Raw genomic sequence first — 27169 nt, 5'->3', positions numbered from 1 at the left:
ACCTGAGCACATGCTACTCATTGGATGCCTTCAGGATACAGTGATATCAGCACATGCTACTCATTGGATGCTTTCAGGATACCGTGATATCAGTCGTTTGTCAGTCGGTGCATGCATGTTGTGTTTGTTTGTTTTTCTAACAACTCCTAAAAAGCTGGTCACCTTTATAGGTCTAGGTCAGTGAATGTTCATAAAGACACTGAACACATATGTAGAGTTTTATTGCAATATCTGCAGTAAATATTGAGATGCACGTATGTTGTAGATGCACACAAATATTAACAAGCATTTTCTGAGTACACAAAATGGGATAATAGTGCTAAATTACAGGTCAGAGTATTAATGGAGCATGGTCAGTGAACATACACAAGGATCCCAAACATGTGTTAGTATCAATTGTTGAAAAAATGACTAAGAGCTGTAATTCTACAAACATCACCTCTTAAAATTACCTGAATTACCTGTCCATGGAAGTTCTTAGTCTGTGAGAGTTAATGCAAAATCCCACACACGGCAAAAAGAGAAGTTGGAGTACAGAACCCTTTGGTGTAGGTATTTTATGACAGAACGAGAGATGTGTTTGTAAGAAACACAATAACCCCTACTGCGCCTCTTTGAAGCCATGTCTTTGACCTTTAAGGATGACATTTGACCTTGAAGGATTACCTTGACCTTTCACCACTAAAAATGTGCAGCTCCATGAGATACACATGCATGCCAAATATCAAGTTGCTATCTTCAATACTGCAAAAGTTACGACCAATTTTAAAGTTGTGGGACAGACACACAAAATAAATGACCGGCAGACAGACAGGCCAAAAATAATATACCCCCCATCATTCGAACCAGGGGCATAAAAAGGACAAAGGGTCATAATTTCTGCAACTAGAAATGGCCCAGCAGAGGCCGACGCGTATCCCGCGACGTTTGACCCAGGGGGCGCCCCAGGGTAGGTAATGGGGCCATGCAAAGGTGAGATTGACCGTATTGTCGTAAGAGATGTTCAGTATCAATTTGAAGTAAATCTGTGTAGAAATGAAGAAGTTAATGTAAAATAACATAAAACATGAGTGAAAATCTCTTGACGCGGCACCACCCCGACCCCCATAACTTTTGACCCAGGGGTCAGATCAAAATTCCAAATAGTGCAGGGTTGCACATATGCTCATAGCTACCATGTGTGTAAGTTTCAAGGTTCTAGTGCTAATAGTGTAGGAGGAGATAGTGGCCAGGACGGACGGACAGACCGCGGAGATAACCACAATATCCCCACGCTTTTAAAAAAGCTTGGGGATAAATATTGGACCCTGCCTTAATTTACTAAATGATTACACTAACAATCAGGTTCTTCAGCTGTAAAAGTTTAATTGAAATCCACCAAGCGGTGAAAGAGGAGTTGAGTACAAACAATTGTAAGGTATTTATTCTATAGTTTATACGAGTCGCGTTCTGAGAAAACTGGGCATGATGCATGTGCATATAGTGTCATCCCAGATTAGCCTGTGCAGTCCGCACAGGCTAATCAGGGACGGTAATTTCCACCTAAACTTGATTTTCGGTAAGGAGGGACTTCCTTGGAACTAAAAATACAATAAAAGCAGACTGCACAGGCTAATCTGGGACGACACTTTACGCACATGCATTATGCCCAGTTTTCTCAGAACACGGCTCATATTTGTTGCAGCCAAAATTCCTTTCATTACGATCATATACACATTAAGGTCATTCAGCTGATAAATTTCTAGGGAAGTCCACACAACATTTCGGAATTAGGTACATACAAATTGGACTGACGGGTGCAATAATACAATGCTTAAACACTCTTACACATAAATATTCAAATCTCAAGCATGTAAACAACTCTCACAACATGCTGGATATTGACATCAAGTTGAGCAATCAAGTGTCTTATAGAGTTCGAATGAATAAGTTAAAATTGACAGTTATTACTATACAATTGAGTCTTACTGTAAGAAAATTAGGTTTAATGCATGTATGTTAACTCTTTCAGTGCTGGAACTGAATTTTGAAGGCCTTTGCAAACAGTTTGGATCCAGATGAGATGCCACAGAACATGGCGTCTCATTTGGATCCAAACTGTTTGCTATTCTGATAGTATTCTTTGAAAAAAATCGAAGAAAATGCTAATTTTAGAAATTCACCAGACAACATTTTAGCAGATGACAAATTCCCAGCATGCAAAGGGTTAAGTATTGTTCCAGATAAGCCTGTGCAGTCTGCGAAAGCTGATCAGGGATGACACTTTCTGCCTATACTGTATTTTCACTAAGAAAATAATTCCTTTAAATGGAAAAATACCATCAATGCAGAAAGTGTTGTCTCTCGTAAGCCTGTGCAGTCTGTACAGGCTAATCTGGGTTGATACTTAAGACACATGTATTAATTCCAGTTTTCTGAGAGGGAGGCGAAATTAATCTATGAAATGTATACAGCTTTTTCAGAAGACTAACTCATAAGGCAATATCAGAGTTCACTACCCTACTCGCTTTGCAATCTCAAATTCAGCCTGCGCAATTTCAATCCTGGTAAATCTAAACGATCACATCTGCTTTCTGTTTCAGGACCTTCTTGGTTGTGTCTTCTCCACTCTGCAGTGTTTCTTTTGGTATTAGCGACATGAACAATTTCACCTGATGACAAAAAACACAAAGCATTAGATAAACAGAACTAAATAACATTTAACAAGAGATTGCCAAGCAATATGGTCCCCTACCGGTGAAACTCCACCATTGTCAGATTTTTTTTATTTTTTAGCTCACCTGATTGCTCAGGTGAGCTTTTGTGACCGGTCTTTGTCCGTCTTCCGTCCGTCCGTCGTCCACATTTGGTTTGTAAACTCTCTAGAGGCCACATTTTATGTCCGATCTTCATGAAACTTGGTCAGAAGATTTGTCCCAATGATATCTCGATCAAGTTCGAAACTGGGTCATGCTGGGTCAAAAACTAGGTCACTAGGTCAAAAAAAGAAAAACCTTGTAAACACTGTAGAAGTCACATTTCATGCCCAATCTTCATGTAACTTTGTCAAAATGTTTGCCTAAATGATATGTTGGTTGAGTTCAAAAGTGGTTAAGGTCCGTTGAAAAACATGGCCGCCAGTGGGCGGGGCAGTTTTCCTTTTTTGGCTATAGAGAAACCTTGTAAACACTCTAGAAGTCACAATTTTTGCCCAATCATCATGAAAATTGGTCAATACATTGGTTTTATTGATATCTCGGACGAGTTTGAAAATGGTCCAGATCGGTAAAAAAACATGGCCACCAGTGGGCGGGGCATTTTTCTCTATATGTATATAGTGAAAACATGTGAACACTCTAGAAGTCACATTTTTGGCCCAATTTTCATGAAATTTGGTCAGAACATTTGTTTCCTTGATATGAGAGTTGAGTTTGAAAATGGTTCCGGTCAGTTAGATAACATGGCTGCCAGGGGGTGGGGCAGTTTTCCTTATTTGGCTATAGAGAAACCTTGTAAACACTCTAGAAGTCACAATTTTTGCCCAGTCATCATGAAAGTTGGTCAAAACATTGGTTTTATTGATATCTCGGACGAGTTTGAAAATGGTCCAGATCGGTGAAAAACATGGCCGCCAGTGGGCGGGGCATTTTTCTCTTTATGTATATAGTGAAAACATTAGAACACTCTAGAAGTCACATTTTTGGCCCAAATTTCATGAAATTTGGTCAGAACATTTGTTTCTTTGATATAAGAGTTGAGTTCAAAATGGTTCTGGTCAGTTGAAAAACATGGCTGCCGGGGGGGGGGGGGGGCAGTTTTCCTTATTTGGCTATAGAAAAACCTTGTAAACACTCTAGAAGTCACAATTTTTGCCCAATCATCATGAAAGTTAGTCAAAACATTGTTTTTATTAATATCTCGGACGAGTTCGAAATTGGTCCAGATCTGTGAAAAAACATGGCCGCCAGTGGGCGGGGCATTTTTCTCTTTATGTTATATAGTGAAAACATGTGAACACTCTAGAAGTCACATTTTTGGCCCAGTTTTCTTGAAATTTGGTCAGAACATTTGTTTCCTTGATATGAGAGTTGAGTTCGAAAATGGTTCCGGTCAGTTGAAAAACATGGCTGCCGGGGGGTGGGGCAGTTTTCCTTATTTGGCTATAGAGAAACCTTGTAAACACTCTAGAAGTCACAATTTTTGCCCAATCATCATGAAAGTTGGTCAAAACATTGGTTTTATTGATATCTCGGATGAGTTCGAAAATGGTCAAGATCGGTGAAAAAACATGGCCCCCTTGGTGGGGCATTTTCTCTATGTGTGTGTATATATATATATATATATATATATATATATATATATATATATATATATATATATATATATATATATATATATATATATATATATAGTGAAAACATGTGAACACTCTAGAAGACACATTTTTGGCCCAATTTTCATGAAATTTGGTCAGAACATTTGTTTCCTTGATATGAGAGTTGAGCTCAAAAATGGTTCCAGTCAGTTGAATATCATGGCAGCCGGGAGGGGGGAGGGCAGTTTTCTTATATTTATATAGTAAAAAAAGCTTGTGAACACTCTAGAAGTCACAATTTTTGCCCAATCATCATGAAACTTGGTACAGAGATTGGTTTAATATATATCACATAATTAATGCCATAATTATTGCCCTTAACTTGTCCAAATTTTCATTACAAAATCCTTGTAAACACTCTAGAGGTCACAATTTTGTTTCAGATTTTATGAATCTTGGTCATAATATTTATTTTTGTAACCAAAGTTTGATGCTTGGTAAGGGGGGGGGGGGTGGTCAACTTAAAATATAGGTCACCAGGTCAAACCTTACAAAAACAAAAACACTCCATATGCCAGAGTTTTGGTTAAATAATGATGAAACTTGACCAGGATGTTTGTCTGGACAATATCTAGGTCAAGTTTGACGTTTGGTAAAGTTTGAAAGAACCGACTCCTCTCAGGTGAGCGAACTAGGGCCATCTTGGCCCTCTTGTTTAATTTGTTGCCATAGCAACCATAATTATTGACGTAGGACCAAAATGGAATGGTATGCATAATCTACATATTGCCATCTATCCATGTTTTAAGTTTCATGAAAAAATATGAAAAACTTTTAAAGTTATCACAGGATCCAGAAAAGTGTGACGGACAGACTGACAGACAGACGGACAGAGCGCAAACCATAAGTCCCCTCCCGTTTCACCGGTAGCGGACAATAAATACACAACTTGTTATCAAAATATAACATGAATCATAATTGTTTTTAGGTTTGCATTTAATGGTATTTAATGTTTCAGACATTTTTCACATTTATGGATTAAAAGGCAAACATTTAAATTTTATAACAAGGAAATTTCAAACAAAACACAATAAATTCTCACTAGCCTGTGACTGGGGTACTATTTAAACATTGATAACAAACTACTTGAACACAACACAAATTTCCTGTTTAACATCCACAGATTAAGCATCAAATATCACAACAAAAGAGACTTATTCAGTTTGATGAAAAAATGACCCTCCTTAATAACAAAACATGATAAAAATGTCAGTTCATTTAATAACAAGGGACAAAATTGTCACAAAACCAGGTTTTCATTGTGAAAAAAAATCTGATAAAAGGGAGACAACTCAAACTGAACTTTTGAAATGAACAAACAAAATTAACCCCCTTTGTAAGTTTGTTTTAAAATAAATCTATTTTTAGTCGTGGCGGCCTTGACATTGGAGATATTGACGTGATTCTTTCGTGCGACACACCGTCCCATGATGGTGAACAAATGTGCCAAAGTATTTTAAAATCTCATAATGAATGACATAGTTATAGCCCAGACAAGCTCATTTATGGCTATTTTTTACCTTTGAACTCAAAGTGTGACCTTAACCTTGGAGATATTGACGTAATTTTTTTGCGCGACACACCGTCTAATGATGGTTAACAAATGTGCCAAATGATTTTAAAATCTCACAATGAACGACAAAGTTATGGCCCGGACAAGCTTGTTCCGCCCGCCCGCCAGCCAGCCAGCCAGCCCGCCCGCATTCGCCAATCTAATAACCAGTTTTTTCCTTTGGAAAACCTGGTTAAAAATCATCAATCAAAACCTGCTTAATTATAAAGCATTTGACAACACGTTTTATAAATTATATGGAAAAAATGTGTATTACTAACATAGCGTTACAAATACACTTATTATGCCTTTGTAATACATAGGTAGCGGTGGTTAGATCACAAGTTTGAGTCCAGGGGTCGTATTCCAGAAGCATCTTAAGTTAAATTGTATTCTTATCCTTAAATTGGGAAATTTTCTTAAGTGTTTCATTTCATATTGCAGTAGATTGGCATCAAGATATACATTTGAATAACATCATTATGCCCATGTTATTTTAGGAATACCAATAAAACATGTGTTTTCTTATTTAGTAAAGATATACAAAAAAATTTAATTTTGAACTTAAGTGAAATTATTTAAGAAATGACTTAAGATGTTTCGGGAATACCATCCCTGGGGAAGGTAATGATTTATTTTATTTTTTTAAATCTTGCACTTATAATTTTTAAACTTTTACAAATATTATAGTTCTTTTAGTTAAACATTTAATGACATTTTCTTTAAGTTAGACAATCTGCAAACAAGTCGCTTCAAACCTTGAAAGGCCCCCTTGAGCCTTCTATGAGAATGAAATAATGAACACTTGTAGAAATATACCGTAGTTACCAATAAACAAGAAGGCCATGATGGTCCTTAAGTGCTCACTTGAATTCAAAACACACAAATATATGAAGACTTGATTTGGTGACCTAGAAATGTCCCCCCTTAATTCGGATTAGAACTTGGCCTAGATATTGTTAAAATAAACATTATGACCACATTTCAGCAAAATTCAGTCCTAAATGAGGCTTCTAATGTTTTTATAAGATTTATCCCAGTGATTTAGATATTTGACACAATTGATTACCATACATGCTAGTCCCAGATATTGTCAAGATAAACATTGCAACCAAGTTTCATCAAAAAGGAATAATAAATGTGGCTTCTAGGGTGGTAATATTTTTTAAGAAATATTATTTGACCTTCAGATCCATCTTTTGAACAATAATTAAACTTGGCCTATATCTTGTCATGAGAAACGTTCTGACCAAGTTTCATTAAGATTGAGTCATCAATTTTACCATGGTAACAAGGTTATTCTGACTTTTGACCTAGTGCAGGCTATATTGCAAAACATTTGAAAAACTGAGAGAGGACTAGCAATTGTATTTTAGAAAAATAGGACAAAAGTATAAAATGTTAGCCCTTTTGAGATGAAAACAAGGGAAATGTTTTGACCAAGTTTCATTGAAACTGTGTCATGATAATAATTAAGTTTTCTAAGATTTGACCAGGAGACCACAGTATTGTGCCCAACGCAACCAAGATTTGAACTTGGCCTATAAGATTTTGTCAACATAAACAATGTGAGTCATTTTAATCAAGATTCGGTAAAAAATGTGACCTCAGTAGTGGTAACAAGGTAAAAGTTGACACCATATGCTGCATAACACAAGATGACCAACGGAGGACAAGTATAGACTGTCCACAATTAGCTCACCTTAACCCTCACCAGCTCAGAAGCAAAGTGTTAGTGGCTTTATGCAACCAGGACAAAACCAGAACAGCCAGCAAGTTACTTGCAGTGTGTTCAGGTTTTATGCTGCTTGCTGCTCATCAGTATCTTAGGGTTGGAAATAAAGCCTTTAAAACTTTAATCAAGTAAGAGAGGTCTTGATTTTAAATTGATTTAAATTAAGGGGCTACAAACACGTAAAAGCAAATCTAAGTGGTTAAGGGTTGAGCTCTTTATGCTCAGGTGAGATACAATCTAACAGTAATTTTTCCTGCTCCACCTCAACCCACCTGCTCCACAGGTCCCATGCTATCGAAGAGGGGAGGCAACTTGTCCCTATGGAGGTTACCTCCCTTGACAATCTCCTCCAGGACAGCTAGGTGGTTGCTGGGGCTCATCAGCTGCATGGAGACGGACAGGCACTCGTTTATGTTGTACGCCTGCAACCATAGCATGAGCTGTTTGATTGTATGAATTAAGCCATAACTAACCAGATATTGTCAAAAGCGAACAAGATGTGTTTGCGAAACACTATTTCCCTATATATTTGACCTTTGAACTTGAAGGATGACCCTGACCTTCCATCACTGAAAATGTGCAGCTCCATGAGATACACATGCATGCCAAATATCAAGTTGCTATCTTCAATATTGCAAAAGTGTACATTAAATGAGCGATTTTGACCCATATATTTGACCTTTGAAAATGCTGATGACGCATAATTGTTGTTAAGATGACAGTAGTATTTGTTTGTGAACTACATCTTATAAAAAACTGAAATGCCTAGCATTCTAACAATACCAATCAAAATAATAACAGTGTGCTATCAAAAGGTGTTGTATATATATATATTAAGTGGAACCATTGCAGTGGATTCCTGTTGGTAAAATTTGGGTTTGAAATTTGGCCCCATGCCCAATCTCAAAAGGAACATATTTTTCCAGCTGCCTAAAATTCTGTATTTAAGTTCCTTTTCTTTTAAATATAATTTAAACGTTTATTTAAGTTATACTTTAAACATCTACTTAAGTTCCTTATCAAGCTCTTTCAATGGAATATTATTAAATATAATTTTGTTGACCTCCCAGCCTTTAGGCCGACACCATATCCACATTATGGCCAGCTTTAAACCCTTCACCACTTACATATATGTATTTTGACGCATTTGTAGTCACTTAGAAAGTTACATGTAATTAAATACCTTTCTTAGTAAATTCAAGTTTTAAAGGCTTCATTTCCGACCCTTAATTACAGATGAGCAGCAAACAGCATAAAACCTGAACCGACTGCGAGTTACTGTCGGGCTGTTCTGGTTTTATGCTGGTTGCAAAAGCCATTTTCACTTTGCTTCTTAACCCTTTGCATGCTGGGAAATATGTCATCTGCTAAAATTTTGTCTGCTGAATTTCTAAAATTAGCATTTTCTTCGATTTTTTTCAAAGAATACTATCACAATAGCAAAAGGTTTGGATCCTGATGAGACGCCATGTTCTGTGGCGTCTCATCAGGATCCATACTGTTTGCAAATGCCTATAAAATTCGATTCCAGCACTGAAAGGGTTAAGGGGAAAAGAGTTATAACCTGATGAAACCAGCCAGATGGTATGACGATCACCTCCCCTCTTGTCTGGACTACTTCCAAGTGAGAGGCCCTTCTGAACAGTGGATATCTCTCTATATCAACATCAAAGGCATCCACTTCACTGAAATCAAACAGTGATATATGAGCTGCATTCTGGGAAAAATGTGCTTAATGCATGTGCCACCTTGCAAATTAGTTGAATTGATATCACCGCCAAATACATTTTGTTTATGGATGGGTGTAGAACTTAAAGAAAAGGTGTAAATGAAGGGTTGTGCCTGATAATTGAGAACAATTACATCAGGACATTTTGAGAATCCATTTTAGTATGGTAGAATCCTTAACAAAAAGACATATTTAATCAAAATGTGTGATTTTAACCTTTCTGTGTGACTTTGACCATGACCCTAGCAACCTGGATCTTATATTTGGCACTCAGCTAGATAATGGAGAACAATTGTGGACAGTTATTACAGAATCCCTTAATGCATAGTAAAGGAATGACTAAACAAGGGCTGTTTGTAAAACATGCATGCCCCCCATATAAGCTGTCAGTTGTAGTGGCAGCCATTGTGTGAATACCTTTTTTGGCACTGTGACCTTGACCTTTGACCTAGTGCATTGAAAATCAATAGGGGTCATCTGCGAGTCATGATTAATGTACCTATGAAGTTTCATGATCCTAGGCGTAAGCTTTCTTGTGTTATCATCCGGAAACCATTATACTGTGTCAAGTCACCGTGACCTTGACCTTTGACCTTTGACCTAGTGACCTGAAAGTCAATAGGGGTCAACTACGAGTCATGATCAATGTACCTATGAAGTTTCATGATCCTAGGCGTAAGCGTTCTTGAGTTATCATCCGGAAACCATTTTTCTAAGTTGAGTCACCATGACCTTGAGCTTTGGCCTAGTGACCTGAAAATCATTAGGGGTCATCTGCGAGTCATGATCAATATACCTATAAAGTTTCATGATCCTAGGCATAAGCGTTCTTGAGTTATCATCCGGAAACCATTTTACTATTTCCGGTCACAGTGACCTTGACCTTTGACCTAATGACCTGAAAATCAATAGGGGTCATCTGCCAGTCATGTTCAATGTACCTATGAAGTTTCATGATCCTAGGCCTAAGTATTCTTGAGTTATCATCAGGAAACCATTTTACTATTTCGGGTCACTGTGACCTTGACCTTTGACCTAGTGACCTGAAAATCAATAGGGGTCATTTGCGAGTCACGATCAATGTATCTATGAAGTTTCATGATCCTAGGCAAAAGCGTTCTTGAGTTATCATCCGGAAACCATTTTACTATTTCGGGTCACCGTGACCTGGACCTTTGACCTAGTAACCTGAAAATCAATAGGGGTCATCTGCAAGTCATGATCAATGTACCTATGAAGTTTCATGATCCTAGGCATAAGCGTTCTTGATTTATCATCCGGAAACCATTTTTCTATTTCTGGTCACCGTGACCTTGACCTTTGACCTAGTGACCTCAAAATCAATAGGGGTCATCTGCGAGTCATGATCAATGTACCTATGAAGTTTCATGATCCTAGGTCTAAGCGTTCTTGAGTTATCATACGGAAACCGTCTGTTTGACGGACATACGGACATACAGACATACGGACATATGGACGGACCGACATGAGCAAAACAATATACCCCCTCTTCTTCGAAGGGGGGCATAATAATGAATAATCATCAAATGTGTGACCTTTGACCTCAATTTGTGACCTTGACCTTACCCCCCAGGATTATGGGAGTTGAACGTGAAGCACCCCAAGATGATTGAAAACAACTTTGGCAAGTTTCATGGCTCTGGCTCATGTGTTTATGGAGATAAAGCTCTAAGCTTATATCAAAAAGCATCTTTTCAAGATACAAAGGGCCATAACTCTGTTATTAACAGTTGGTGTACAATGCCATTTGGCATGCATCATCCTCTTATCCATATATATACTCATACCAAGCAGAGGTCCAGATAAGGTTTTGTGAAATTCTTAACGTTACTACCAGATTTTCAAAGATAATTCTTAACACTGAAATTTTATTCTTAACGTTACTACTAAGTTTTGGAAAATAATTCTAAACCCCCAATGCTTTGCATTGACCGTTCCAAGGCGGTGACCCCAGCTTAATTCATATTTTGTGTTTATGTTGGTTTGTATTGTGCTGTATTGTGCTGTTTTGTACTGTTTGGGCAATCGGTCACTTGCCTTAAATAAAGGACCAACTAATTGTTTATAAGGAGAATTCAATACTGCTCCAGCAGCTGGAGTTTCACTTCTTTATATTAACTTTTCTAAATGAACTAAAAATAAATAATAATGGTTATTTTCATGCAAAAAATCAAAATAAGCATACTAGCAACTTAATTTAAACGAGTTCAACAGTGTCTATTCAGTCTTATACAATTTTATTTTTCAAATACCTTCATATGCCCAAACTGTGCTTAGATTGCATGCCTTCAAAGAATTTTTACATATTTCACAATTAAAACAGGTCTCCCCTTCAATCTTTTCAACTATTGGCCACAGGAATTGTCCCTTCCACTCGTTCAATGATTTTTTGTTTAAGTTTGGACCCATCGCGTCGCGTTTTTTAAGCTTTTCCGACTGTTTAGGCAACTAAACATACAAAATCGTATAAGATCTTTTCTATAATGTCTTACTTAACATTCAACTTCGGCTCACTTTGCGTACAATATGTTAAAAGCGTGTTTTTGCACGCTTTGCAGTTTTTTAGGACACTCTCTGGGCGCCGCCATTGTTTTTTGACAGATAGACTGTACACGCTGCTTTTATTGGAAAAAATGCGCTTTGTTAAACAAAACCGATAACCATTTTATATAAGCACCAAAAAGATCTTTAATGCGTGAAAAGAACTAAAAAAAAAATCTATACAAACCAATGTAAAGATAATATTCGTAATTTGATTTTGTAATTCTTAATGGTACGACAAGATTTTAAAATAAATACGTAACAGACTTGAAAATAATTCGTAATTACGAAAATACGACACTTATCTGAGGCTCTGACGAAGTTTCAATGAAATCTGCCAAAGCACTTCCAAGATATGGCTCCGGACACAAAAGTGCCTGCCGGCCGGCCGGAAAGACAGACATACAACGCCAAAACAATATCCCTCCGCCCATGGCGGGCGATAAAAAGTGTTGTCCCAGATTAGCCTGTGGAGTTGGCACAAGCCAATCCTCTTTTGTTGTATCTTTCATTTAAAGGAATTCTCTGTTTAGAAAAAATCTTGTTGTCCCTAATAAACCGATCTTGGACAACACTTAATTCACATACATTTAACCCGTTTTAACAGAGAAAGACTGATATCCATGGGTAGTACAAGGGACAAAATTGTCACAAAACCAGGTTTTCAATAAAAAAAAGGCTGATAAAGGGAGACAACTGCAACTCAAAATGTGCATTGCTACTGATTGTTCATCACAATTACCCCCCTTGTTTCAAAATCAATCTGTTATTCGACCCTGTGACCTAGTTTCTGACCCTGCATGATCCATATTCGAACTTGACCTAGATATTGTCTAGATACAACTTCTGACCAAGTTTCGTAAAGATCGGATGAAAACTATTTGAATTAGAGAGCGGACAACATGCTTTATGTTTAAAACGCACTAAGTGACCCCGTGACCTAGTTTTTAACCCGGCATGACCCATATTTGAACTTGACCTAGATATTGACTAGATACAACTTCTGACCAAGTTTCGTAAAGATCTGATAAAAACTATTTGAATTAGAGAGCAGACAAGCTTGTTCCGCCCGCCCACCAGCATTCCCCAATCTAATAACCAGTTTTTTCCTTCGGAAAACCTGGTTAAAAAGCTCAAATGATAATTCAAGACTTCAGCTGTACTTGATAATAATAACAGTTTTCACATCATATACAAAAGTTATATGCTGAACAGTGGGCATTTTAATTACCAATATTTCATAACAGACAGATGTTCAATGTTCTAAAGACTGTTATCATGCTGAATTTAATTATACAACACAATTATTTATAATTCTTGTTATCTGTAAAACTGTTGAATGATGTCTGCCATTTATAAAGAAATATTATCTACTCTAGGAACATGTTACACACAATACATACAACATTTCAACAGCTGTTATTTTATCATACCAGCAAAAGATAACAAGGCTATTGTAAAGCAATATGGTCCCCTACCAACTCCACCATTGTCAGAAATTCCACAAATTTAAGATTATTTTTTTGAGGGGTTGCCATAGCAACCACATTTTTTGACGTTGGAACAAAATGAAATGACGTGCATAATGTCCATATTGCCATCTATCCATGTTGCAAGTTTCATGAAAAAATATTGAGAACTTTTAAAGTTATCGCAGGATCCAGAAAAGTGTGACAGACAGACAGACTCACAAAGCGCAAACCTTAAGTCTCCTCCAGTGAAACCAGTAGGGGACAAAAACTATTGTGATAGGATGTACAAATTACTGTTAGAAAATTCCATATAAAGTAGGAGGGTAATGTTTATCAAGTCTCAAACTATGAAACCGTCTCTTTAACAAAACATGAAACAAAATATAGTTCTTATTTTTACAGTCTAATCTTGGAAGGTAAGGCAAGAATAATATTACATGTACTTTAGTTTGACTTCAAAGTGCTCAGAAAATAAAAAAATATATGAGTCGTGTTCTGAGAAAACTGGGAATAATGCATGTGCGTAAAGTGTCGTCCCAGATTAGCCTGTGCAGTATGCAAAGGCTAATCAGGGACAACACTTTCGGCTTTTATGACATTTTTTGTAAATAATGAAGTCTCTTCTTAGTAAAAATCCAATTTTGGCGAAAAGTGTCGTCCCTGATTAGCCTGTGTGGACTGCACAGGCTAATCTGGGAAGACACTCTACGCACATGCAGTATGCCCAGTTTTGTCCGAACGCGACTCATATATTAAAGGAAGAATCACAAAAACCAGATCTTTAAAGGTAACATAAATATTTGCAAATAGGAAGTCTACAAAGTTTGCCAAACTAGAGCTGGTCTAGAAAGTGATGACTTCATACTGATGCTGCAAATTATTATAAACATACTATAGGCATTTTAATAATTTAATCTTTAATTTATTTGAGCATGATTGCATCAAAAGCTTAAGTCTTACTGAGAAACTCTCGAGTCTGTTTCCTGGGTAAAAACCAGAAGTTGTTATCTATGGTTCCAGAAGATCTTGAGAACGCTCCCAGACTGGGGATCAAACGTGTCGTGTTTTGTGAAAATTGGGCAAAATGCATGTGCGGAAAGTCTTGTCAAAGATTAGCCTGTACAGTCCGCACAGGCTTATCAGGGACGACACTTTCCCCTTTAATGTTATTTTTGGTTTAAAGGAAGTCCCTTTTTACCGAAAATCTAGTTTAAGCGGAAAGTGTTGTCCTTGATTAGCCTTTGCAGACTGCACAGGCTAATCTGGGACGACACTTTATGCAAATGCATCATGCCCAGTTTTATCAGGACACAAAAAACATCCTGATTGCTTCGACTGTATAATTATCCACTAGCTATGATAAGGTATATCAAAAGCTCAGGATACCATGGTGTAGTGGATATGGTGTCCTCCTAATGGCCGGGAGGTCACTGTTTCAATCCCCACTGTGGCGTTTTTTATTTCTCTGCCAAAGACACCAAGTACTGGTTCAACGCAGGAAACGGCCTTGAAAGCATTAATATGGGCCCTACACTAACGATGCAATGGAGCTTGAATAAATAGGTTTAACCCTTTGCATGCTGGGAAATTTGTCCTCTGCTAAAATGTTGTCTGCTGAATTTCTAAAATTAGCATTTTGTTCGATCTTTTTTCAAAGAATACTATCAAAATAGCAAACAGTTTGGATCCTGATGAGACGTTACCTTCTGTGGCGTCTCATCTGGATCCAAACTGTTTGCAAAGGCCTTCAAAATATCGGTTCCAGCACTGAAAGAGTTAACTTAAATGGGAATACAGTTGAATGATTCAGTATTCAAGTGTATCCCATCCTCATGCTGGATTTAACCCATTTATACCTGGTGGACCCTCCCATACTTCTAAATTGGATAAATTTATTTCCAAAATTAAGGATGTCTAGTATATTAATTTCTATATTTAGAATATTTCTTATAGAAATTCCTTTAAGCAAACAGCGCAGACCCTGATGAGACGCCGCATCATGCGGCGTCTCATCTGAGTCTAAGCTGTTTGCCATGGCCTTTTTTCTAGATGCTAGGCATAAAAGGGTTAACATAATAACACCCTATCTGATTAGTTTGAGTGTATTCAACAATGTTGAAATACACCTTACACATGCAGTGTATTGACATCATTTGTTTCATTTAAATAACGTCATTTGATGCTTAAATGTTATGTTCAGCCGTTTTCTTTAGTTTTCTTTTGACATGATGACAGCAAAATGACAAACAATAATGGGGTATAGACTTCAAGGTAATTATTGACCAATGATATGTTTATTTATTTGGAATAAAAACCTTGACCACTCACCAAGTTTCGGTGATTTTCTAAGCCTTGCTAAATAAAAGTATCCGTATTCAACACTTACCTTGTATTCTATATGAATGTACATTGTGATTATACACAGTTACCCTATTCATGGCACCTCAATACTACATGTACTATATTTCCATTAGAAATATTTTAATACCTTGATCTTCCAAATATGTTAAAATTTAATGCTTGTGTTTTAAATTCATGTAACATCAGGGTCATGTACAACATTTAATGTAAATTCTATCTAGAAAATGTTCTGAAGAAACAACATACTGACTTTATAAAACAGAACAACTAATAAGGTGCTTATTTACATACACAACATAATTCTGCAACACCAATTAGAGAACTAAATATATGTATTGTTTACACAAAATAAACAAAACTCAAGGTGTCACATTATGTCACATAATACGTTCTCATCCTAAATTAACTTTTAAACATAGTTAAAGTTATAAAGGACTTTAATTGAATGGTTACTTCTAATACTCACAGGCCTTTTCCTGGCCATTTTGGGGAAAAACTGGAATTTTTGGATTGGCAATTTTTTAGCCTGAAAAGTCCACTTATTCTGGAAAAATATTAATAACTCATAAGAAAACCAAAATCATATAAATTATATTTTTTTATTTTGTTAGATGTTATTTAATTAAAATTGAGAAATAATATTCATTTGACACTTTTTCTACAAATAAAAAAACAATTGAAAAATGGGTTTTTAAAAAATAAATTTTGATTTTTTTTTCAACATTTTCTTTGGAAATTGGTCAGTTTATCAGACCTGTAGATACTCCAGGAAAAGGCCTTACTCAATTATGTCAAAACCCTGTCAGTTGCTTTGATTTCATTTCATACAACATAAATATGTGCGGCGCACTTGGAAAACGGGTCTTCATGCATGTGAGACATGTCTTCCCAGATTTAAGCAGTCTGCACAGGCTAATCTGGGACAACAATGTCCTTTTATAGTATATTTTGTTTGAAGGAATTATCTTTTTAGTGAAAATCCAGTTAAAGCAGAAAGTGTTGTCCCTGATCACCAGTAGCCAGTGCAGACTGCACAGGCTGCTCAAGGACCACACTTTACTCACATGCATTAAGCATCATTTTCCCCAAGCAAGGCTCAATTCTAGGAGTAAAAGCATGTTTGAGAACCTGTTGTACTTTCTACATTCTAAAGGAAAGCCACATTTGAGATCTGGCACGATATAGAGAAACTGGTCCTGCCCTGGTGGGTACAGCTTGTAATAGAGAACAATAGTTTATGTACAATAAACTCAAAAGACATACAGGGCATTTGCTAATTATATTATTTTTTTATTCATATGTCAGATAAAATTATTATTCTCAAAATTGGATGAGCATGGGTGAGGACCTTTCTTTTATTCTATAATAATGAATGGAAAAAAGGTACTTAGGTAGGCCCTAACCTGAAATCAAAGTACATGTACTGTGATTGTTGAAGATTTAACCTGTTGACCTAGTTGAAAACTTCTGACACAACACTCCTTCATTTGGATGCATACAAATTCACCGAATGATAATAGAGGATTCCTCTTCCATTCACCACATGAATACAGATATAACATACAGTTCCATATTGATTTATAGATAAAATGACTTAACATCCATATTAAGAAATGTGGCATACAAAGTACATTTTTATATAAAAACTATGACCCAGAGAAGGCCTTTCATAACAGACAACACCTAAAAGGTTATAATAACACGGGAGATGTGTCCTAGCAGTGACCATAAAAAGTAAACTGATTTATTACAGTAATACTACTACTGTTTTACTTATTAGTCCTGTACAATGTTTAAACAACAGGTAATTCAAGTTGTTAGTAATTCAAGATATTTCTTCCAAATGTTATCATACATGCCAGAAATTTTCGGGTCCAAATCGGGACAGTCCATTAAAAATGTCGAGGCATTTGACCAAAACGCAGGACACCTAAAACGATCAATCATGCCACCTTTACTGAAGTCAGTAATCAGCTAATTACTTACAAAACCTCATATTTCTGGCAAATATTGACGATAAATGTGTTTAGAATTGCATGAACACAGACGTTCTCCATTTTCCGGAAGTAAACAAACATGTGCACTATGCGAATGAATCCATTTGGGACTAAGGCAACGTTCAACGGGATGTGCGCACATCGAGCACTGTTTTTATTCAACCAATCATCCATTAACTCTAAATTAAGATTGATGCAATATGTACAAATAATTTTCTGAAAATCAATCAAAAACGAAAGTAAATTTATGTCTCTGGTATCGGGCAGCGCTCGAGTTGTTTGACATATAATACACTGAATAGCGCGTAATAATAGTATCTTTGGACTTGATTTGGGCCTTGAAATACATTGGGCCTTGAAATACAAAAGCAATCTGCGTAATGCACTACGATGCATCTATCACTAGCAATTAACGACCCTGATCATAAAAATACTCTGGTGTGAATGCCTGGTAAAATCAATAATTTGCCGATATATCGCGGATAAGGTGTCAAAAACAACACTGGATCACTCGACTAGTAGATATGGTTTGTTAATAGGGGGCAATAAAGGGATTAGCGATGGTAATTAAAGCCAGACGGAGCTTGAATAGGGAATTTTATTGTGAACTTATAGAGCGTATATCGTTTTGTACGAATGTCGGGACAAATAGTGTCACATCGGGACATCGGGACAAACACCCCAAAAGCAGGACTAACCCGCCAAGATCAAGACGTCTGGCATGTATGATGTTATTTTGTTTTATCATCAAGAAACTATCAAAATTTAAGGCTGTTATTATTTGGTATTTATTATAAAGGCAGGAGGTACATGTATTAATTACTACACTATAATAGCATGTAAGCTGAGGAAGGCTTTTTAGTGGAAACACTTGTGATATTTAAACTTTACTAAATATAAAATGGAGTGACCATGTCACAGTTGTGATAACATTCAAATATCTAATTAAAAATTGTTCTACTTCATGACCTATATGATACACAATCTGGGAAAACAGGGCTTAATGTATGAGCATAAAGTGTCGTCCCAGGTGATCGCACAGGCTAATTAAAGACAATACTTTCTGCCTAGACTGAATTGTCATTTAGAAGAGACTTCTTTGAAATAAAAAATTCCATTTGAGGAGAAAGTGTTGTCCCTGATAAACATTAAGAACATGCATTAAGAACCGTTTTCCCAAAGCGATGTTCACATTAAAGTCTGTTATATCTCAGAAACATGAGTAACCTTCCAGTGTTTCGCGCCACAGACATTGTACTTCTTCGACTTATATATATATATATACCCTTTTCCACATAAATACATATTTTTACGTATTTGAAGTCCCTCAGAAAGTTATATGTAAAGACATTTCTTACTAGATTCAAATTTTAAAGGCTTCATTTCCAACCCTTAGATACTGATGAGCAGCAAACAGCAAAAAACCTGAACAGACTGCAAGTTACTCGCAGGTTGTTCTGGTATTATCTAGGTTGGCGCTAAGGAAAAAAATTAGTAGCCAAATTTCAGCACTACAATAACGACCCACATTATAACCTTAATTGCTCAATGAACGACATAATCATTATCATGAATCTTATATTATATAGGTATCAACAATGACTGTATTAAATTATCAATGAAGTCACATTTAAATAAATTATTTGTTTCCTGCAATCAAATAATTTCATGTTTTTTTTAATTTTTCATTTATATTTATTTTCATGCACTGGCATAAACGGTATACATTGTACAATGTTAGAACTTTCAGATATGCCCAGGTCTTTGATTGGGTGGGTCTTGCGTAACTCCTATTCGCCACCCCCCCCCTTCTCCCAATAATTTTGCAGTAGTCTGGTGCTTCTTGATTCTTGAAAAATACATTTACTGCAATGTATTCTTGAATTGACATATTTTTCCATAGTTGCAATACAAAATTTATTCAAACGTACTGGTAAATTTGTAAGTCTTAAATACTGCATGTACTGAACGGCTAGGCTATATTTAGTTACACATTGTCTGTTTTAAAAAAAGCATGCTTTGCATGCGTAGAACTTGGCATTGCAGACGACAGCAATAATTTTGCGCTCTTTCTTATAACACGGGTTTTACATGGCATACCGGTATTAGTGCATAGTGAATAGTTATTATCACGTGGCTGTAGAAAAACGGTGTAAATCAGTTTTAACAATAGACATGATAAAATATACATGCACTGGATTCAATTTGTTACCTCATCAAATTATTAACGGGTTTTGTTTTTCACAACTTACTCGCCGTAAGTAATTTTACACTGCTCACCAATTGCAATTAACTTCTCATAATTAATGATTGTTTACAGTTCGGTAAATAGGTGTGATGATGATGATGCCCGAAACCGGATTAATGTACTGCTTTATTTACCGGTTTTATATCACGTATTAATTCTACAACTGTGATTCATTGTTAATAAACCTGCGATAAACGCTTACTCTGTGACACACGTCAATCAAAAATAATAGTCACTATATAACTTCGCTTCCATAAACATTCTTGTAACCGATTGTACGTTAAATATCACAGTTTGGCGACTGGAAAGTTACCCGAAAATTCCCCGTGATGCATCTGGCAGCATACATGACTGTGTTATGTGGCTTGAATATACGATCCGGTTATCTCTTATCAATGGACTATCTATTACCACCTGGAGTTTTATGGCGATTACATTTGGAAATCGGTATCGAGTTCTCTTTAAAAGTAAGGAATATTATATACTTATAGAGAAATATCAGGGGTTTTTGCAATCGCCATTTTCATTCACATTTTAAACTTTAATCGCCAGCTGAAAGATTCAATCGCCTTTGGCGATTTTGGCGATCGGAAACGCTAACATAGTATTATGCTGGTTGCAAGAGCCATAAGTTACTCGCAGGTTGTTCTGGTATTATGCTGGTTGCAAGAGCCATAAGTTACTCGCAGGTTGTTCTGGTATTATGCTGGTTGCAAGAGCCATTTTCAATTTGCTTCTTTTGGGGGAAAGGGTTAAGGTCCACTATATCTGGGATAATTGACAATGCAATTCGCCCTACCTTCCAGTGTTTCGCGCCCCAGAGCACTGCGTTCACCGCTGTCCAGTTGTACGGGTCCATGTGTAGGAAGGACCGGGAATGTTGCCCACCCCACAACAACATGGAGTCCCAGGGACGTATCTCAGGGGGGAATAGCGAGAACATGTTCTCATCTAGAAGGTACTGAAACAAATATATGAGCTTTGTTCTGGGAAAACTGGGCTTAATGCATGCACATTAAGTGTCATCCCAGATTAGCCTGTGCAGTCAGCACAGGCTTATCAGGGAGAACACTTTTAGTTTTTAATGTATTTTTTCGTTCAAAGGAATTCTTTTCTCAGCGAAAATCCAGTCAAGGCAAATAGAGTTGACCCTGATCTGGGAAACGCTTTTGGCACATGCATTAAACCTAGTTGCAATAATTCAACTCTCAGCTTTATAACCCAAAGGGTTGCGGCTCTGGGAGCACGTTTATATGCACTAGCGTTAAACCCTGTATACCCAGAAAGAGGCCTGTGTATCATCTAATAAATTCTAGAAATGATACTCCTTTTTCATTGGCTAAGCCAGTTCATGTTAAAACCATGTTTTTTTTCTAAATTAATTAATTAACAAAAGCTGTCTCCATAGGATGACATATGCCCCCAATAAACGCTTTGATAGAAGTTATTGAAATGCACTAAGTGAGCCCGCGACCTAGTTTTTGATCCGGCATGACCCATATTCGAACTTGACCTAGATATTGTCTAGATACAACTTCTGACCAAGTTTGGTAAAGATCGGATGAAAACTATTTGAGTTAGAGAGCGGACATGAAAAGTGCGACAGACTGACTGACGGACAGTGCGAAAACTATATACCCCCTTTTCTTCGAAAGAGGGTATACAAATTAAAATATATGCAAAAAATAATTTAATTTGTATCAAACAAATCCAGAATTAAACCACATCAACTGAATACATACATCCAATTTAATGACCATTTAATGACTATAAAACCAAATACGAGTCATATGCCATATGCTGCTAAGTAAAGTGTAGCTCCGGACCAGGCTGGGCATAAGTGTAGTCTTATCAGCTTTTCTCTCCAGACTGTGGAAGATGGCCTGCAGGGGCTACCCTTGCCCCATATGGCATATGACTCATTTCCGCATAAAACTGGTCATATACAGTCAATCTTGTGCTTGCGACCACTTGAATTAAGCGACTTTTGTCTTATGCAACCACTTTAAATCCCGCCTGAGCGTTTTAACTATATTTTCATATTGTATTAAGCGACTTTTGTCTTACGCGACCAGCGACCACTGATTTTAGTGTATTTTGATGCCCAAGTCTTAATTAAGCGACCGCTTTAAGGTAAAAGTGGTAAATCTGTTGACCGTTCAGGAACAAGTCAGTGTTGATTGTTTATCTAAGCCGATAACATGAACGATTAAACCTTTGTTATGTTTTCACACCAGCCATTTTCCTTTGTCTTGATGACCGGTTCTGGCCGGTGTTAATGCTGACTGCGTATCAATTTTTGGTGTCGAATAATACAGTGAGGTATTGCCAACGGTCTACGGGTTAAAGAGTTTACTATCTGGGACGTTAAGTGACAAATTTGATCGCCGCTTTTATTGCAGAAACAATGCACCGACACGACAAACATTTTCACAGTGTTCTCGAGAGGTGTAAAAAATAAACTATTAATCGGTAACATGTAGCGAAATCTGTTCATTAAAAATGTAATTGTTATTATGCTAATTAGTTTGTGTTAGCAAATTTTCCCATCAGGCGTGTTTATTTAGTTTTCAATCAAGGTGTTTTATTTATTTCCCTATGTACCATAATCAAGTCAGATATATATACCAGTAAGCTTGCATGCAGAAATTAAAATGTCAAAACGGAAAGTATTAACGCTGAATGAGAAAATTCAGGTATTGGAAGTGTCGAAGAATAAAAGTGCACGTAAATTTAATCGCGAATGAGTTTGGAGTCGGAAAAACCCATTCTCCGTGCAAACCATTTACTTTGTATGAAGAATTGGAGAGAACAAATACAACTTATTTTAAGTAAAAAATTGTTTTTATTCATTTTATTTATATCTAGATTCATTTGATTACAAAAGCTGAAATCGCTGTGTCAAAAGGAGATAATCCTATATCTGGATTTAAAATCAAAGGTCCGCATTCATCCCAAATGGCCTTTTTTTTAAATTTAAAGACCATTTTATTAAGAGACCACTTTTGGTTACTCCCTTTAGTGGTCTCTAAATACAAGATTGACTGTAAATATCTAAACTACAAAAGCCCTCACATTTGAACCCACAAATGCTCGGAGTCTGGGGTTTTGTATGAGGAACAGCTCATCCTCCAGGTATACCCAGCTGGTTGGGTCTGTTGTCTGGTCCAGCAGCCTGACAAAGTCTGACAGTGGTTTGACCTGTGCTACACTCTCATTGAGACGACCCTGAAAGATGGATAGTTTTGCTTGATTTATAATTCTTTAATTTACAACATTTTCATAATATTTCAATCCATACAAAAGGAGTGCCGCAATTAATCTGTTTAATGGACACCCTCTTCAGACCAACATAAATATTTTCCAGACACCCAGATTTTCCCCAATAATTAACGACTGTGTATTTTCAAACACTTGCATTTTGATCATTAATCAATCTATTTGCATTAATCAGATGACACATAACACACGTGTTTAACAACCTGACAAGGGTCATTAAACCATAGATGTCACTAGACCGTTCCATTTGCTTAATTTGGGTCAATACCGGTAGGTATGTATACCACTTTATATATATGCCATTATGCCGATAGACAGTGGCTCCACCCGATAATTAATGAAGTGATCACAGAAAAAGAAACAATTAGTTCTGATAAGTGCATTCACAGTTTTTGGTGTGAATCAATTCAGGAAAACTATATGATGTTAATTATTACCAAATAGATAAATTTGATATTGATTGATTATTAAAATAAGTGTTTTATTCATAAGTGTCAATTCTGGATTTGATTATATCTACAGCTATATGCTCCTGCTTTCATTTGGTCAATTGGCACAAATTAAGAGTAATTAAGGTATATTGAATAAGCAAAGTTGACAAACCGAAGTTTTTATTTACAGTAAATTAAAATTTATAATTACAACCAACTTTTTTTTTAACATACAATAGAAAATGTATAATTACTAACTTTAAAAAACTATCTCTAAATGTACAAATATTCAATTGTATACAGGCTTCTCATATAAAACTAAGTTTGTGGATGCGGGACGTAATTTTTTTGTTAAATAATTATATGGACCATGCAAGTAATGTTTTTCCTCTATTCAGAGAGCAAAATAAATATCAACAAGGGCTGTTTGTAAAACATGCATGCCCCCCTTTAGGGCTGTCAGTTGTAGTGGCAGACATTGTGTGAATAAGTTTTTTGTCACTGTGACCTTGACCTTTGACCTAGTGACCTGAAAATCAATAGGGGTCATCTGCCAGTCATGATCAATGTACCTATGAAGTTTCATCATCCTAGGCCTAATAATTCTTGAGTTATCATCAGGAAACCATTTTACTGTTTTGAGTCACTGTGATCTTGACCTTTGACCTAGTGACCTGAAAATCAATAGGGGTCATCTGCCAGTCATTATCAATGTACCTATGAAGTTTCATGATCGTAGGCGTAAGCATTCTTGAGTTATCATTCTGAAACCATTTTACTGTTTTGAGTTACTGTGACCTTGACCTTTGACCTAGTGACCTGAAAATCATTTGGGGTCATCTGCCAGTCATGATCAATGTACCTATGAAGTTTCATGATCCTAGGCCTAAGCGTTCTTGAGTTATCATCAGGAAACCATTTTACTATTTCGAGTCACTTTAACCTTGACCTTTGACCCAGTGACCTGAAAATCAATAGGGGTCATCTGCCAGTCATGATCAATGTACCTATGAAGTTTCATGATCCTTGGCCTAAGCGTTCTTGAGTTATCATCCGGAAACCATCTGGTGGACGGACGGACCGACCGACATGTGCAAGGGGGGCATAATGATTCAATTACTACATGTATAAACAATTACAGATATTTTACGGCCCATTCAAATTTAACGATAACTGTCATACCTTCACAGTTCGCATCAGTACGTTCTGTGAGCCATAGTGTGTCAGAAAGAACTCTTTGTTCCACGTTCTATAGGCCTCCCAGAATGGAATTATGTCTGTGACAATCACAGGCCTGAAACAAATACCTGGTATACTATACAAAGTACTTGCATTATTTTTTTCACCATTTTGGGAATGGCGCTGGGTCCCTTTGGATTGGGAACAATCCTGTTGTTTTGACTAAAATTGGGAAATTGGTGGTGTTCTTTATGCTAGCAAGTATTAAACATTGAAAATAAGTGTTTTTCAAAAGTGTTTTCAATATCCATTTACTGTGATTGAACGCATAAGTTTTTGAGATTGGGGCCCAAAATGTGACCAAAATAAAACACTGAACTGTCTCACCATTTTGCATCGTACAGTTCCCTGAACTCGCTCAGTGATAGTAGCGATCTCTTCTCCACACTTCCCATGGACTCGCTATACCCATAATGCCTCAGCATGTTCTCTCGTTGTTTTCTTAATCCCTCATATCCTGAATGTATGGCTGCCTTGAAAAGCGGGCAGCCATTCTGGCAATGTTGTCATGGTGATTTGGAGAGTCTTCCAAGCAGAAAACAAAAGTCAGAGCTACCACTGATAGTACTGTCACTGAAATACATGAACAAAATCAGAAATTAAGATCTGAAATAAGTTTTACTGCTTTATAGTTTTATGGCTTTGCCAACAGTAACTTGATACTAGTAAATTCTCATTGCAGAAATTAAAAAGCACTTGAATTGTTTCACATATGGTACTAGGTTAGTTTGTAAAAGACTTCATTATTTTAAAGTTTGTTGAAGATTTTAAATAGTTTTTTAATGTCCTTACAATAGTTATAGAAACTAACTTTTTAGGGTCAGTGGTTCCCCGTCTTCTTTATGCTTTTGTTGCCCATTCAAGAGAAAGAAGCCCAAAAACCAATTAAGACACTTTTTTATATATGTATTTTTGGCTCATAACACATGTCATAGAGAATATTTGTTGGATTTGGTGGAATATCAATTTTAATTCGAGAATGATCATATAAAATGATATTTGGCGCAACTCGTGAAAAAATGTTGTTTTTATGATCACGAGTGAAATAAAGTCGATATTCCACCAAATCCAACACATTTTCCAGTTTGGCGAAGCTAGTTTACAACAGCGAGAATATCAGTGAAAAAACAGCCATGATCGTTTCATAGTTTGCATGTTCCCCTATTACTACACGCACGGACGATGACATGGGAACCAAAATAAATAATTTGAGATTCTTTTGTTTTTGTCCATCTGTTCAAGCACAGCTGATTATTGGCACATTTTTAGGATGCACACAAGTTCAGACATTCTGATCTTGCGAAATAAATACGGAAATCAAATGATTTTTTAAAATTCAAATATGATTTTAAAGGAGTACGACAGACTACCCTGGCGCAAGAACAAGGAGTCCAAGTCTTATTTTAAGGAGTCTGGGACTCCCAGACTTTTGTTAGTGTCGAAAGCTGGCTTACGACTGAAGCTTCTCATACCAAATCTAACAAATAAAGAGGGAAATTACAATAATGAAGTTGGTAAAAATAATATTTGGGCTTTTGCAGAACTGTGTTTATAAAACCTAATAACTGCAAATTCTTACCAATAAATATAAGGAATGGCATAAGAGGGGAAAGGACATGTAAACCATTGATGTAAGCCAAGTCCCAAAAGCTGGTGTTCCATTTCTTTGAGCGGTATTGATGCAGACGATGATTGCGTTGTTCTGGAAACTTGTGGGTATATGGTGGTTTGCAGACGATTTGCTTAGAGACTCGCTTCATATTCACAATTTATTGCAGCCTGTCTAAAACAATAATATTTTGCAGTTCTATTAAAAACGACAATAATCTGTTTATATTATATACTAATAATATTGTCCGAATTTTCTCATCCGGAATGAAACCAAATACATTTTCATTTCAAATAAATAAACACATCAAATAAATTATAAAAAATACAACATAAGAGAATTCCAAAGGGTATTTTATCACAGAGAAAATAAATTTCTTACAATAATGACGGCTAGTTTCGTAGAAAAATAACCTGCAACATAGCAGACAACTTTCTTCTGCAAAACTTCCGGTTTGAGTTGCTGGTCTTGGGTCACGTGACTTACACACACAAAATACAGCCATATTGGTTCGAGCTTCGTGTTCAAAAGAACAATTAAATATTTTATCGAACTGCAACTCGCACAGACACAAGGTAACATTGGCATCGATTGATTCTAG

The 27169-nt window shown here is 36.5% G+C and overlaps 2 protein-coding genes across 4 annotated transcripts in view; one reads left to right on the top strand and one right to left on the bottom strand.

The window, feature by feature from the left end:
- Nucleotides 1–257: 257 nt before the first annotated feature.
- LOC127880689 (uncharacterized) lies at nucleotides 258–27109 on the bottom strand. 3 transcript variants are annotated; one of them, XM_052428023.1, is made up of 10 exons: nucleotides 26950–27109; nucleotides 26539–26742; nucleotides 25287–25532; nucleotides 24903–25014; nucleotides 23086–23238; nucleotides 20810–20971; nucleotides 16894–16979; nucleotides 9206–9326; nucleotides 7914–8063; nucleotides 258–2651 (listed from the first exon to the last, which is right to left on the bottom strand). In XM_052428023.1, the coding sequence occupies exons 3-10, from the start codon at nucleotides 25382–25384 to the stop codon at nucleotides 2553–2555; spliced, it is 981 nt and encodes a 326-aa protein (XP_052283983.1). In that variant the 5' UTR covers nucleotides 25385–25532; nucleotides 26539–26742; nucleotides 26950–27109; the 3' UTR covers nucleotides 258–2552. The 3 variants fall into 3 exon arrangements, with proteins under 3 accessions (XP_052283983.1, XP_052283982.1, XP_052283981.1); XM_052428022.1 differs by lacking the exons at nucleotides 9206–9326; nucleotides 16894–16979 and having other exon boundaries at nucleotides 26539–26738; nucleotides 26950–27053; XM_052428021.1 differs by lacking the exons at nucleotides 9206–9326; nucleotides 16894–16979 and having other exon boundaries at nucleotides 26950–27051.
- LOC127831103 (GRB10-interacting GYF protein 2-like) overlaps nucleotides 27029–27169 on the top strand; it is a 61429-nt gene continuing 61288 nt past the window's right edge. The window contains exon 1 of the mRNA XM_052356093.1: nucleotides 27029–27143. The gene's annotated coding sequence lies outside the window, so the exon portion shown is untranslated. The remainder of the gene's footprint in view (nucleotides 27144–27169) is intronic.

The sequence above is a fragment of the Dreissena polymorpha genome, chromosome 5 (assembly GCF_020536995.1).
Source record: "Dreissena polymorpha isolate Duluth1 chromosome 5, UMN_Dpol_1.0, whole genome shotgun sequence".
NCBI lineage: Eukaryota > Metazoa > Mollusca > Bivalvia > Myida > Dreissenidae > Dreissena > Dreissena polymorpha.
The sequence above is the reverse complement of the archived record's forward strand: the minus strand, read 5'-3'. Positions and strand labels throughout refer to the sequence as shown.

Bases quoted from the DNA above. Each gene is read 5' to 3' on its own strand.
- LOC127880689 (XM_052428023.1), bottom strand. From the start codon at position 25,384: ATGCTGAGGCATTATGGGTATAGCGAGTCCATGGGAAGTGTGGAGAAG. The intron at 23,239-24,902 runs GTATGACAGTTA...TCCATCTTTCAG, and splicing joins TACTGATGCGAACTGTGAAG to GGTCGTCTCAATGAGAGTGT. The intron at 8,064-9,205 runs GTTATAACTCTT...CTATGGTTGCAG, and splicing joins CATCTGGCTGGTTTCATCAG to GCGTACAACATAAACGAGTG.